Source organism: Suncus etruscus, chromosome 7 (assembly GCF_024139225.1).
Source record: "Suncus etruscus isolate mSunEtr1 chromosome 7, mSunEtr1.pri.cur, whole genome shotgun sequence".
Taxonomy (NCBI): Eukaryota; Metazoa; Chordata; class Mammalia; order Eulipotyphla; family Soricidae; genus Suncus; species Suncus etruscus.
In genome coordinates, this window is record NC_064854.1 from 130,299,844 (window position 1) to 130,315,007 (window position 15,164).

Here is a 15,164-nt window from a genome sequence, read left to right on the forward strand (position 1 = left end):
CCTTTGTTAATTTTATTTTATGCATGTATGAAATGCATAGTAACAAATTTAGGCATATGGAACCAGCTCCCACCTTTCTCTGTGTCTGTGCTTCAGCCTCTTCTAACCGTCTACTCTCAGTCTTTAGACCAATCTATCCTACTTCTGCTTCTCCTTCAAAATTACTGACGTGGGGGCCAGAGCAATAGCGCAGCAGTAGGGTATTTGCCTTGCACACGGCTGACTCAGGACAGACCTGGCGGTTCGATCCTCAGCGTCCCATATGGTTCTCCAAGCCAAGGTTATGCAATTTCTGAGTGCATAACCAGGAGTAACCCCTGAGCATCACAGGGTGTGGCCCAAAAACAAACTAACAAAATTCTGAAGTGGGGGTATGGAAAGATAGCACAGCAGTAGGGCTTTTGCCTTGCAAACCCAGTTTGATCCCCAGCAATCCATATGGTCTCCCAAGCCTGCCAGGAGTAGCCCCTGAGCGCCTCCAGGTGTGGCCCAAAAAACAAACAAAAAAAAAAATTACTGAAGTGATAGTACAGTAGGTAAGGCATTTGCCTTGCACGTGGCCAATGAAACTTCAATCCCTGGCATCCCATAAGGCTCCCAAGCCTAGTATGTTTACCAAAAGTGATCCCTGAGTGCATAGCCAGAAATAAGCCCTAAGCACACCAGGTGTGGCCCAAAGGTAAAAACAAAAGAGCAGATGGGCTGAAGGGATAGTACAATATGGCACTTGTCTTGCATGTGAGTCTCACCAGGTCGGATTCTAGCACCACACACGATCCCTGAGAACTACCGAGAGCACAATCAGGAGCACAAAGTCCGAGCACTGCTGAGTGTTAACCCCAAACAAAACAAAAGCAGGTACCCCTGATTTCTTTTTTAAATATGGAACGCTTCACGAATTCTCGTGTCATCCTTGCGCAGGGGCCATGCTCATCTTCTCTGCATCGTTCCCATTTTAGTCTATGTGCTGCCGAAGCAAGCACACATCTAATTTCTTTTTTTTTTTTTTTTTTTTTGGTCACACCCAGCAGCGCTCAGGGGTAACTCCTGGCTCTATGCTCAGAAACCGCCCCTGGCAGGCACAGGGGACCATATGGGATGCCGGGATTAGAACCGATGACCTTCTGCATGAAAGGTAAACGCCTTACCTCCATGCTATCTCTCCGGCCCCACATCTAATTTCTTATATTCCCCATCTTCCTCCTCACATTCTCCCCCATACTCAAGCACTATTTTTTTGTTTTGTTTTGGGGCCACACCCTCTGTGGTTACTCCTGGTTCTGCACTCAAGAATCCCCCTGGCAAGCTCAGGGGACCCTATGGGATGCTGGGGATTGAACCCAGGTCTGTCCAGGGTTGGCCGCGTGCAAGGCCAACTCCTTACCACTGTGCTATCCCTTGGGCCCTCTAGCACTTTCCTAAGTGACCCATCACCTGGACCTCACCTCTCACCTCTTGGCAAGGATGCTGCTGTTTCCCTCTGCACCGCCTCCACCATGTCCTGTGCTCAGTTATTCTACCATCTCCGGGCAGTGAGGTGGATTCCAAGACTTTATTACAAACAGCCCTCCCATGCATAAGGAGATTTTTGCGCCGCTGGAAAGGCTCCTCGACAGTAAATCCCAAGATGTTGCACGGCCGAGTTGAAAGTTAAAACACATGTGTGGCTTTGTGAGACGTTGTTAGCTAGCGGGCTCTTCATGAGGGGGCTAGAGACTTGCATGCCCACGGGCACAGAGGACAAGTGCCTCGTTCCCCACGATCCTGCAGCTGTTGGTGAAACTTAGAGCTGATGGGAAACAAGGAACAGCAAATCGGTTCTGAAATAAGAAATTACACAGGAGTCAAGGAGAGAGCTCAAATGGGCCAGCACAAGCCTAGTATGTTCAAGGCCCGCGTTTGACCCTCGGCAGCACCCCCAGCACCCATGGCCTCTGTCCTTGGCCATCAGACCTTAGCACCAGCCACACATCACATTTCCATGCTCCTGCCCCTGGCCCTGTTCCCACACGCTATTCCCTTTAAGTCAGCCATGGCATGGTTTGGTTGGTCATTTACCCTTTGACAGTCTTCTAGATTGCAGCTGGTTCTGCACATTTCAAATAAAAATGGGATAGATAGCTAATTGTGTACTGTTCTGAAGGTAGAGTCCTAAAAGCTGGAATCCCCCATCAGAAGTTTAACTTTATAAAAAAGGGAAACATCTACCCCAGGACTGGCTGAGGTGACCAGATATCCCAGCACCGCAGGGTCCACGCAGCTTTCCTGCCCTCGCACTGAAAGTTGTAGGAGTTGGTGGGATGAAAATTGTAGTGCCCATCCTGAACTTCAGAGCACCACTTAGGAGCCCCCTATGCCCCATTCTTTTTTTGGGAAGGGGGTCACACCGGCAGCACTCAGGGGTTCCGCCTGGCTCTACACTCAGAAATTGCTCCTGGAGGCTCGAGAACCACATGGGATGCCAGGTATTGAGCGTGGGCCCATCTCAGGTTGGCCAAGGGCCAGACAAACGCCCTACCGCCCTACTGCTGTGCTATTGCTCTGGCCCCCTGCCTCAGGTTCTTTCTCTGGCACTGGATATGGGTCCACAGTCCCACCAGAGTGATCCCTGAGCACAGAGCCAGGAATAAGACCTGAACACCACAAGGTATGACCCAAAAAACAAACAAATAAAAACAGCAAACAAAACTAAAAACACAAACAAAAAAATCACACACTACTGCAATAATAATAATAATAATAATAATAATAATAATAATAATAAATAAGTGGGGCTGGAGAGATAGCATGGAGGTAAGATGTTTGCCGTGGTTCAAATCCCGGCATCCCATATGGTCCCCGAGCCTGCCAGGAGCTATTTCTGAGCATAGAGCCAGGAGTAACCCCTGAGCGATGCCGGGTGTGACCCAAAAACCAAAATAAATAATAATAATAATAATAATAATAATAATAATAATAATAATGCTATTTTTATATCTTTTCTTTCTTCGTTTTTTGTTTTTTTGGGCCACACTCAGCGGTGGTCAGGAGTTACTCCTGACTCAGTGCTCAGAAACTGCTTGCAAGGCAAATACCTGCCTCTGTGCTATCGCTCTGGCCCTATTTTTATTTCTTTTGGGTTTCCAAAACAGTGCTCAGGAGGCCTTGGGAGTGGGGGCTTCTAACAAAGGCACAAAGGCTCACTGGACCAGTGCTCAGGGGCCCCCAGGACTATTCTGAGTGGAATTGAGTCCTAATCATTTAGACCTACTGAGTCCTTACATATCTCCTTGTTCTTGTCCTTCATTCATTCATCTTCAATTGTGGGTGAACTATTTGCCAGGCACTGGCTCTGAAAAGTCCCCTAGTGGCAGATCCGTGTTCTGCTCACTGAAAACTCTATCTGGTGGCTTCACATGTGAGTGCCTGGAGCAGGCAGACACTGAATATTTTCAGAATAACTAAAAGAAATCAGATATGTCCTCCTCTGGAGTCCCACTGGGGGTGAGGGTTCTGATACCCCCCGCATTGCAGTTAGAGCATCTTCAGGCCCCATAAACTAGTTGGCTGAAGATCTATGAGTGGGGCCCCCTGAGCAAGGCCTGGGAGCGATCCTTCTTTCCCCAACGGACACATATAGAGTAAATCGATAGGCCTTTGTGGGCCTTGGATGTGTCTGTCTGTCTGTCTTTTCTTCTATCACATGGTAAACTCACAGAGATCAAGGATTGTTTTCACTTGACAACATTATTCAAGACTTCTCTATATACCACACATATTTTCAGACATGAAAAATACAGATTTGGGGCCGGTGAGGTGGCGCTAGAGGTAAGGTGTCTACCTTGCAAGTGCTAGCCAAGGAAGGACCGCAGTTCGATCTCCCAGCGTCCCATATGGTCCCCCCAAGCCAGGGGCGATTTCTGAGCGCTAAGCCAGGAGTAACCCCTGAGCATCAAACAGGTGTGGCCCAAAAAACCAAAAAAAAATTTTTTTTAAATAAGAAAAATACAGGTTTAGGGTAGTGGATGGGGGGTAAGAGGGACATTGGTAGAGGGAATGCAGACACTCTGACATTAGGTGTGGTATTAAAACACTGTATGCCCCAAACTTCATTATTAACAATATTATAAATCACAATGCCTAAATAAAAAAAAATTAAAGGGGTTGGAGGCCAGAGAGATAGCATGGAGGTAGGGCATTTGCCTTGCATGCAGAAGGACGGTGTTTCAAATCCTGGCATCCCAATGGTCTCCCAAGCCTGTAAGGAGCAATATCTGAGCAGGAGTAACCCCTGAGTGCTGCCGGGTGTGACCCAAAAACCAAAAACAAAAATTTTTTTTAGGGGTGGAAGTGATAATACAATGAGTAGGACACTTACATTGCTCATAGCCTACCTGAGTTTGATCTCTGGTCCAGTGGTCCCTTGATTTCTCCAGAAGTTATTCCTGAGTGCAGAGTGAGGAATAACCCCTGAGCACTGCCAAGTATGACCCAAAAGCAAAACAAAAACATTTTTTATTAAATAGTTCTAGACAATATTCTTCACTCCTTTTTTCCCCCTAGTATATTGTCTATAGCAGGGGTCTCAAACTCGCGGCCCCCCGTACAACATTTTGTGGCCGGCGGCCGGCCTTCAAATATGGCAGTATTGGCAATTATTTGCTTACCAAATAATCGCAATAAAAATCTCATTAGTAAGAAAAAAATCGCATTAAACATTCGCATACCCCGAGCAGTTCCGTTCGAGGTATGCAAATGTTTAATGCGATTTTTTATTGCAAATATTCGGTAAGCGAAATCCCTTATGCGGCCCTGCCTCACCCCGACTTTGCCTCCTGTGGCCCCCAGGTAAACTAAGTTTGAGACCCCTGGTCTATAGTATATTGTTATAGTAAGAAATAACTTCGTTATTTCATTCACAAAATGGTGCTTACTTCTGTCTCTGTGCTCAAGGGGCTCAGAGAATCATCTTGGGTGCCAAACCTGAGTTGATTTTATGCAAGGCAAGCGCTCCCATTGTACTCTCTCTTTGGACCCTTGTCTTGCTTTTATTTTTGTGTCACACCTAGCAGTCCATGGCTCACGAAAACTCCCAGTTCAGTACTCAGGGGCCATTCCCTTTGGTACTGAGGGCTTGGGGAGGGGAGGGCTATACAGAGTTGGGATGAAATCCAGATTTTCCGTATCCAAAGCATGCACTATAGCTATCGCTCTGACTCCATGGACGACCATATACAGGCTACAGAGATAGTAAAATAATTAAAGCATTTGCTTGCACATGGTTGACCCAGTTTGATCCCTGTATCCCATATCGTTCCCCAAGCACCACCAGAAGGAATTCCTTCAGAGCCAGGAGTTACCCCTGAGCATTGCTGGGTGTGGTCCAGATACATAAACAACAATAACAACAATAAAACATTCTAACATTTACTGAGTACATTAATATGTCTGCAGTATCAGATATAAAATACTTTTATATCTATAATTTAATTTCTCCAATGACTGAATGAAAAAAGTCCCATTAAGTTCATTTTATTCTTTTTTTTTTTTTTTTTTTTTTTTTTTTGGTTTTTGGGCCACACCTGGTGGTACTCAACTCCTGGTTCTGAGGTCAGAAATGGTAGGCTCGGGGGACCATATGGGATGCTAGGAATCAAACCCAAGTCTATCCTGGGTCGGCCGCGTGCTAGGCAAACGCCCTATTGCTGTGCTATCTCTCCGGCCCCTATTTCTAAAATATTTATTTATTTATTTTTAAAGTAAACTTTATTACTTTACTATGGATTTACAGTGTTATAAAATTTTCAGAGTACAGCTTTTCACCCCTTTAAGAATAGACACATCAGGGTCCGGAGAGATAGAATGTAGGTAAGGCATTTGCCTTTCATGCAGAAGGTCATTGGTTCAAATCTTGGCATCCCATATGGTCCCCTGAGCCTGCCAGGAGTGATTTCTGAGCATGGAACCAGGAGTAACCCCTGAGCGATGCCAGATGTGACCCAAAAACAAAAACAAACAAACAAACAAAAAATAGACCCATTCCTTGGGGCCAGAGCAATAGCACAGCAAAAGGGCACTTGCCTTGCAAATGGCTGACCCAGGATGGACCTGGTTTCAATCCCCAGTGTCCTATATGTTCCCCCAAGTCAGGAGCGATTCCTGAGCACATAGCCAGGAGTAACCCCTGAACATCACCGGGTGTGGCCCAAACACCAAACAAACAAACAAACAAAAGACACATCCCAGTAACCCAGCACTGAAATTCTAATGCCATCACACTAATCAAACTGACTCCTGCCCCTACCACTACATTTTTCAGAGTCTAAAAGAGTTGCTGTATTTAAGTCCTTTGCTGTTCAAGTATACTCCAAATATGAGTGAAACCTTACCGCAAGTCTTTCCCTTCCTGACTCACTGCACTTAGCAAAATCAGTGCATGCTGTACATGTGGGGGCCCTGAGTTTGGCCACTGGTCCCCAGAGTACTACTAGGAGTTACTACTGACACCGAGGCGGGAGAAACTACGAACCGCCAAGTTTGGCACAAAGCACACACTCACACATACATGTACCTTTGGGAATCTATATTACACTATAATTCCTTCATTTGTTACCTACCCATAAATATTTAGCTTAGCGGCGTTTGCCTTGCAAGCAGCCGATCCAGGACCTAAGGTGGTTGGTTCAAATCCCGGTGTCCCATATGGTCCCCCGTGCCTACCAGGAGCTATTTTCTGAGCAGACAGCCAGGAGGAACCCCTGAGCACCGCCGGGTGTGGCCCCCCCCAAAAAAAATTTAGCTTGATCCATGTGTTAGGTACAGTAAATAATGCTCTACTGGTCCATTTTATAGATAAGAAAGCTGAGGTTCGAGGGGGCCAGGGAGGGAGGGGAAAAAAAAAAGAAAGCTGAGGTTCAATGAGATGAACTGAGGAGCCAGATGATACATAGAACATACGTTCCATAATAATGTCGCCTCACTTATTTCACTGAAATCATTCTGTCCTAAAATGTTAAAAAATGATGGTTCACTAGATCATTCTAGAGAACAGGAAGAGACCTGAATGTCAGTAGCATCTACTAGATCAAACAGTTTCGTAGTTCGGAGGTGTATTTGTGGGACTTCATAATGCCTATGGGACACCATCAAGCTTACCGAGGGATCTGGAGGGTAACAGGAAGAGGAAGGGGAGAAGAACAGAGAAGAGAGGCCAGTGGGATGCGGAGAGGTACAAGTCACCAAGTCACTTGTACAAGGTACAAGTAGCTCAGCTTCTCTGGGCTAGTGTCCCTCCTAGGAGGCAGAGGAGTCAAAATGTAGACACCCAGGTAAGGAGAGGAGTTTCAGTCCCACGGCATTCAATGAGAAGGACACAGAGACCATCATTCGTCATACTTCACTTTAGGTTCCACAGCAAGGAAAGGGACTGGCACACTCTCTCCCTAGACGGAAGCTGTGTGTTGGGTTGGCTCAGCAGTGGGGGATTTATGCCATTCCAGGGATGTGTGATAAGATGCAGGGGGTGAAAGCGGCTATTACCACTGATTAACTCAGAAGCCGGCCACCAGCACACACAGCCATTGTTCCACCAGCCCTCTTTAGCAGTGGGTTTTGTCTGGCTGGCTTCACCAGAGACAACTGCCATTCGAGGAGGCCTTCTCTAGGCAGCCGTCGCATAATAGAGCCGCTCCAGGTATTAGCCCGACTGCATTAGTTTGATTTGTTAGTTCTGTTCGCCTTGTCCTGGGCATTAATGGGGACAAAGACCTGGAATTAAGCGGGAGCAGAGATAAGCCGTGGATTAGAACCTGTGTGTTTCAAGGGGAAGATAATTCAGTCCCATTTGGGTTTTCATTTCCATTTTCATCCCATTCAAAAGTACAGTTTTTACCCCTGAATGTCATGATAATCTCTCCAAATTACTAGTAATTGTCATTTTAAAAAGTTTTTGGCTCAGTATTCTTTATCTTTTGAAAATGATTTTGTGGAAATATGCTACTTTGTACATTATCTTGCTTCATAAACTCACTTTCATTAAGATTATAATAGAACTGATAGTTATAGTACATGAAAATGTAAAAGGAAGCACGTTCTACAATAATAGTTATTGCTTTAATGTTATACGCTCTAGAGGCCAGAGAGATACACAGCTGTAGGGCTTTTGCCTTGCACAAAGCTGATCCAGGACTGAGAGTGGTTCAAATCCTGGCATCCCATATGGTTCCCTGTGCCTGCCAGGAGCGATTTCTGAGCTCAGAGCCAGGAGTAACCCTGAGTGCTGCTGGGTGTGACCCAAAAACAAATTTATATATATATATATATATGTCTATATATATAGTCTATATATATATATGTGACCCAAAAACATATATATACATATATATTATACACTCTAGTAGTCTTTTCTTACAAATTTCATATTTCACTTACAAATCTATCCTTCTACTGTAGATATTATTAAGTTACAAATTACAAACACAATTTATTTTACTTACAGTAAGATAGAATTTTAAGGTGGTATAAATTATTTATATCATCACAATAAAATATTGAGCTAATGAGTGTAGTAATGTTTCTTCCTTCTCATAATTCTTCATAAGTGTGGTTAGTTTTGTACTAAGAACAAAAGACAACCAAAAATCTTTTAGAGTCATTACTAGCTGTTAATAAGTGTGATTCATTATTTTCCTGAAGTCTATCTTTTTTTTTTTTTTTTTTGGTTTGAGCCACATCCGGCAGTGCTCAGGGGTTACTCCTGGCTCTCTGCTCAGAAATTGCTCCTGGCAGGCACGGGGGACTACATGAGATTCCAGGATTCCAACCACCATTGGTCCTGGGTGCGCCTCTTGCAAGGCCCTACCACTACGCTATCTCTCCAACCCCATGAAGTCTATAATTTTATACAAAAGAAAATCCTTCCACTCCATACAGATTTAATTTTTTTTTTTTTGGTTTCTGGGCCATGCCCAGTGGTGTTCAGAAGTTACTCCTGGCTCTGCGCTCAGAAATCACTCATCTGGCTCAGGGAATCATATGGAGTCATCAGAGATCAAACCTGAATGGCTACATGCATGGCAAAAAAACACCCTATTCTCTTTACAATTGCCCCGACCCAATTTAAATTTAGATAAATTCTAGATTAAATAATGTTTCATCTTTGGAAATATTAATTTAGATATTGATATTTGAGATAGTTTGCTATTTCAGGGTTTGAAGTCTTACGCTAAACTAAACAACATTAAGGAGACAGAGCTATATATCTGACATAATAAAGTATTAGGAAAAAAAATAAAGTATTGGAATGTGGGCTTGAAGTGATAGTACAGCAGGTAGCGCATTTGCCTTACCTACAGTCAATCTGGGTTCATCCCTGGCTTCCCTGAGCTGCTAGCAGTGATTCCTGAATACAAAGCCAAGAGTAATGCTAATCATTGCCAGATATGGCCCCAAAATAAAAACAAACAAATACCAATATATAAGAAAGCTTGGGACTGGAGAGATAGCACAGCGGTAGGGCATTTGCCTTGCAAGCAGCCGACCTAGGACCTACGATGGTTTGAATCCCTGCATTCTATATGATCCCCTGAGCCTGCCAGGAGTAATTTCTGAGCACAGAGCTAGGAGTAACCCCTGAACGCCACTGGGTGTGGCCCAAAAACCAACAAAAGAAAAAAAGAAAAGAAAACTGAGTGAATTTGATCCAATTTTTGTGCAATTAACTGAAAAAATTAAGGCATAAATATGCATCCATACATATATGCATAACACTAAAGCATTATTAAAATGCTTACCAATGATTATTTCTGAAAGATATGATTTAAGGAAGACTTTACCCTATTCTTATATTGTTTGAATGATCTATAATACATCAACCCTTAGGATTAAAATCAAAGGGGGCCAGAGAGATAGCATGGAGGTAAGACATTTGCCTTTCATGCAGGTCATTGGATTGAATCCCAGCATCCCATATGGTCCCCTAAACCTGCCAGGAATGGTTTCTGAGCATAGAGCCAGGAGAAACCCCTGAGCACTGCCGGGTGTGACCCAAAAACCAAAAAAAAAAAAAGGTTATCAGAAAAGGCTCATTACGCCTCACTTCCTTTCCAACCCACTCACTTCTGATTTGTACTTCTCCAAGTTCCCATAATTTCATGGAAAACTAATGTGGAACAAAAAAGTTCCTGGAAGGTAAATTTCAACTAATATATTTCATAGTGTGCTTTTCATGTTCCATGAACAGAAGTGCCTTTTTTGTTTTGTTTTGTTTTTTGGTTTTTCGGACTCACCCATTTGATGCTCAGGGGTTCCTCCTGGCTAAGCACTCAGAAATCGCCCCTGGCTTGGGGGGACCATATGGGACGCCGGGGGATCGAACCAAGGTCCTTCCTTGGCTAGCGCTTGCAAGGCAGACACCTTACCTCTAGTGCCACCTCACCGGCCCCCAGAAGTGCCTTTTAATATTGAAACCATGACCCAGCTTCATAGGAAAGGCTTTCTTGAAAAACGTCTATTGCCTGTGCACAGGTCAGTGTTCTGCTTCTGCTGTCCCTCTCTCCTTTCCCTCTCCAACTCAGCGAAAGTGGAGCAGGAAAACCCAGATGCCAGAGGATGAGTGGAGCTTTCAATCCCAAACGTATAAAAGGAAATATGAGGTGGATATATATTCAATGTGTACCTTCTATTCTATTCTGATCATTATTAGAAAAGAAAATGACAGAAGAATATGAAAGAAGAAAAAATTAAAGAAAGATGAAAGATCTCTCTCTCCTTCATTTCCTCCCTTCCTCCCTTTCCTCAGATTTTCTAAATAAAACCTGTTATTACTTCCCTCAAGTTATCACTTCCAGGAGAAAAAGTCAGAGAGCATTCTCAAGTTAATATTTCAAAAGAACATCCTTTGGCCTTCCATAAATTCACTGTAAGACAAACACACCCAAGCTCCTTCCTTCTAGTGATACATCTAATCCTATTCTCAAATTTAATTGACAGGTACAATAGGAAGAATGGGAAGTGCAAGGAAAAAATAACTTGTGCCTCCTACAAATGTCCCAATTAATTTAGCAATTATACGAGAGCACATATAAAAGACTAGGTTAGTCAATGTACTATTACTTGTGTCGACATATAGAGTTGATTGGAAATCAATAAACTTAAAAGATGTCAGATGATCATTATCCTTAATGAATAAAAGTACATTAAATGAACTAGAAAAATAGTGTAAACTTTTATTTATTTGCATTTTCTTACAACATAATATTAATGGTAGAATAAGACTCCCGAGGTTCTTATGGGCATATTAGGCTTTAAAAAGAGACCTCTTTAAACTGGCATGTTGTAACATTTGTTTTGATATGTGGTGAGAATTTTTCACTGCTTTATACCAAATCTCAGAGTTTTGAGATTCAGAAATAGATACATCACAGTTTATAACATAAAATAGTTATGTTCCCATTTGTACTTGAATAAATACTTTAGATTATTTTACTTGAATTTTTTGGTAGCAGAATCTAGTTGTTTTTTTGTTTGTTTGTTTGTTTGTTTTTTGTGGTTTTTGGGTCACACCCGGTAGTGCTCGGGGGTTATTCCTGGCTCCAGGCTCAGAAATTTCTCCTGGCAGGCACTGGGGGACCATATGGGACGCCGGGATTCGAACCGATGACCTCCTGCATGAAAGGCAAACGCCTTACCTCCATGCTATCTCTCCGGCCCCGCAGAATCTAGTTTGTGGAATTTGAGTTTATTGATTTTAGCAGACTAATTTATTATATTAAATGTGTTTATGTTAGACAATATTAAGAAGAAAGCCTAAATAAATAGAGACTGGCCATAAAGAAAGTTCAGGCAAGGTGCCTGTCTTGCCAAGCTGGGTTTGATCTCTGGCATTTATAGGTACCCTAAGTCCTGCCAAGAGTGGTCCCTTAGGGCAGAATCAGGAGTAAGGAAGGCCTAAGCACAGCCAGGTGTCTCCTCATCACACCAAACCAAAAAAAAAAAAAAAAAAAAGTCATTTTGTTCTAGCTCACTTCCTCCTGGATCACAAATACTCTGGAAGGACTGTTTCTATCTCTAGTGTGGATCTCACACTTCCAAACCCATAAATACAGCTCTTCCAGCCAGATGTGATTCTTTCCTTAGTTGATAAAGGAAAATTTAATTCATGATTGATAGTTTTAACATTCTAATTCTACAGACAATAACATTTTTAACATTTGTAACCATTTGACAAAAAATAGCTGAAAAGTTCTGAAAATATTTATTACAATATATAGGAAAAGATTTTTGTCATTAAAACAACCCATGTATAGTAGGTACCATACTGTGATTATTATTTATAATATATTTTTTAGAAAAATGACAATACTTAGATTAAAAGAAAAGAAAAGCACATTTAGAATTGATTCTTCATGGTTTGCAACTGGAAGATAATTTCACTGTTTAGTTTTCTCTCTGTTCCAGGAGATTTGTGTCGAAATGTTTTTTTGCCATTAGAAATTGTGATTCTCTATGGGACCTTTTCAGCTTGGCACGCCGATTTTGGAACCAGATCTAAAATCGAGGAAAAGATTAAACAGGTCTTAGGAACATTTTATTTATTGTTCTTAACATTTCAGTCACCGCAAGTAATAACTACATTTGAAAATTACCTGGATCCTGTCTTCCTCTAGATTCAATTTTCGAGATAAGTCTTCTCTGATATCAATGCCAGGGTAGCAGTTTACTCTAAAGACATCTTCTAATACTTCAATCTAAGAAGAGGGAAATCACTCTTTAAAATGTGCTATTTGGTTTGCAGTCCTAAAATCAATTTTAATTTGTATAGCAAAACCATTGTATTGTCTCGAGCAATTTACCTGCGCTTGTTTTTCTTAAATGACTATCCAGAAACTGTTTACCATGGATATAGTCTATTGTCTCAATAATAAGCCTTCCAAATTGAGATCCTAAAGTAATTGGGATCTAGCTCCACGGGGGTGTCAGTTAAAGCCTTGTGTTGTCCTTAATGGTTGAAAAAGCTTCCCACCTGGTTTTGTGTAAAAGCAGTTCTTGGTCTTCGGCCTCGATACCAGCTCAACTCTCTTTTCAGAGACAATCTTTCCGAGGCTAAGAAGCAATCTTCATATTTCAGAATTCTCTCTTCTGGTACTGAGTGGGCCACGGAACACGGGACTGAGTTTCCCTTAGAAAGACTTGGGACATGTAGGCGTAGGTTAACATCTTTTCCTAAAAACAGAAAAAAAAAAAAATGCTCCCATCTTAGACGCCCAGTTCTGCATGCCACAGTCTTATAAGTAATTTTAGATACTTAAGTTTTACAAGATTATTCTGGGTTTCACGAGAGAACTGACCTTTCATTAGTAAAAGAAAAAAAACAAAAGACAAGCAAACAAAAAGCAAATGGAGATACTGCCATGGTAGAAAATATTCTGGTCTTGTTGCAGCACTATTTGTCTCCAACAGTCTTTAAATACATTTACTTTTCACTGAAGTAACATTTAAACATCTGATTCATCAAATAAACAGACTTCTGAAGTGCAGTTTCTTCTGCCAGCATTTCCTGTCAGTGAACTTTATATACACTTGGATCTAAGATCTTTTTGTTTTGTTTTGTTTTTGTTTGTTTTTAGGCCACACCTGGCAGGCACAGGGGACCATATGGGACACCGGGATTCAAACCAACCACCTTAGGTCCTGGATCGGCTGCTTGCAAGGCAAACGCCGCTGTGCTATCTCTCCGGCCCTCACTTGGATCTAAGATCTATACATTTTTTTAAATTCCCCACTGAAGTCAGCTTTAGCCATTAAAAGTCCTACGTGGTTCAGTTATGCTCTTGAACGCAACTGTAGACTCTTGTTCTGACTGTACTGGATTGCTCCAGGCTCTACCAGGGTTTGGAAGACCTTATGGGATGTAGGGAGTGGGGTGGAGGGTGTTTGAACCTGGGACATCTCTATATAAGGCAATCGCCCTACCCACTGTCCTTTCTCCAACTCCGAAACTGCACTTACAAAGTTTATTTAGTTAATTTAAACACTGCAAATCACAAAGAGTTGAAAGAAAAATTAAATTGTGGCAAACCTGAGGAGCTGCAGGTGTCTACCCAGGGCCTGTGAGGTTTCACGGAAGGAACACAGTCTTTCTTCTGGTCCAGACCTAAGATGCTCTCAATTGAAAAGGAGCTGAGCGAGGCTTTGCTGTCCCCAAGCTGAGCACCTTCCCGAAGACTGGGGGACATCCTGGCGAGGGCTGATCAGAGCCACCGAGCTGGCCTTTGGCACCTTCTGGCGGGTTCTGCCCCCACAGGTACAGGGCTGAGACCTTCCAGCCCTTCACCTTAAGGCTCCCAGACCAGGGGGCTGGATTTCCAACGTCACTGATTAAAATCCTGTCTTAGAAAGTTTTAGCATGTCAATGCGCAGTCGCCCAGCCTTCAGCTCGAGGAGTTAATTGTTTATTTGTTTGCAAGTAATTAGCCACTAATGGCTTCACCAGGGGGGCCAGCTACAGGGGGAAAAAGTGTTATCTCTCCCAGGCAGAACGCAGACTTAACTTTCTCGAAGGAAGCGAGGCGCACACCAACACTCCTTCTTTTATTTGAAACCATTAATGTAGAAAATCATGCCTTTGATTCTGAAGTTTATACTTTCATGGACTCCAGTTAGCCAAACACACAGGCAAGATAGCAGAGCAGTCATGTAATAAATAATCTCATTTACGTGAATTCCTTCCAAGGAAAATGGGAAAATAATAATCTCTTAATGCTATTACAGTAATTCTGATAAAAATGCCCGTTTTCATATGCATATGTAATAGTGAATGTTCTCGATGAAAACACAGTAGTGTTTGAAGTGCAGCATCCTGGAAAAGGTTGGCAATGTTCTTCACACTGAGTATGATCATCTTCCAAGTGTCTGGATTAACTCATACAGAATAGATGCAGCAAAAATAAATAAATAAATAAATAAATAAATGAATAAATAAATAAATAAATAAAAAGAATAGTTGCAGCAAGTATTTTAAATGATCAGCGAGCCTATTCTGTTCTTTCATCTTTTCTTTTTAAATGAGAAGGGGAAGTTTCTATGCAGATTCACACAGAGCCATTTCCAGGGACGACTCTTCAACTTGGTGCCAGTGGAGAGGCCCAAATGCCACTGGTGAAGTGTGGGAGAAAGATGGCAGAGCC

The 15,164-nt window shown here is 42.5% G+C and overlaps 1 protein-coding gene and 1 non-coding gene across 2 annotated transcripts; both read right to left on the reverse strand.

Moving 5' to 3' along the window:
* Positions 1-876: 876 nt before the first annotated feature.
* LOC126015216 (U6 spliceosomal RNA) lies at positions 877-983 on the reverse strand. Its single transcript, XR_007498104.1, has one exon. It is a non-coding gene; the product is annotated as a U6 spliceosomal RNA (small nuclear RNA).
* An 11,431-nt stretch (positions 984-12,414) lies between these two features.
* On the reverse strand, positions 12,415-14,213 carry HESX1 (HESX homeobox 1). Its single transcript, XM_049777721.1, has 4 exons — positions 14,057-14,213; positions 13,001-13,200; positions 12,624-12,725; positions 12,415-12,525 (listed from the first exon to the last, which is right to left on the reverse strand). The coding sequence occupies exons 1-4, from the start codon at positions 14,211-14,213 to the stop codon at positions 12,415-12,417; spliced, it is 570 nt and encodes a 189-aa protein (XP_049633678.1).
* Between the last annotated feature and the right edge of the window lie 951 nt (positions 14,214-15,164).

Bases quoted from the DNA above. Each gene is read 5' to 3' on its own strand.
- HESX1 (XM_049777721.1), bottom strand. From the start codon at position 14,213: ATGTCCCCCAGTCTTCGGGAAGGTGCTCAGCTTGGGGACAGCAAAGCC. The intron at 13,201-14,056 runs GTTTGCCACAAT...TTCTGTTTTTAG, and splicing joins AGACACCTGCAGCTCCTCAG to GAAAAGATGTTAACCTACGC. The intron at 12,726-13,000 runs GTGGGAAGCTTT...CCCTCTTCTTAG, and splicing joins CTGCTTTTACACAAAACCAG to ATTGAAGTATTAGAAGATGT.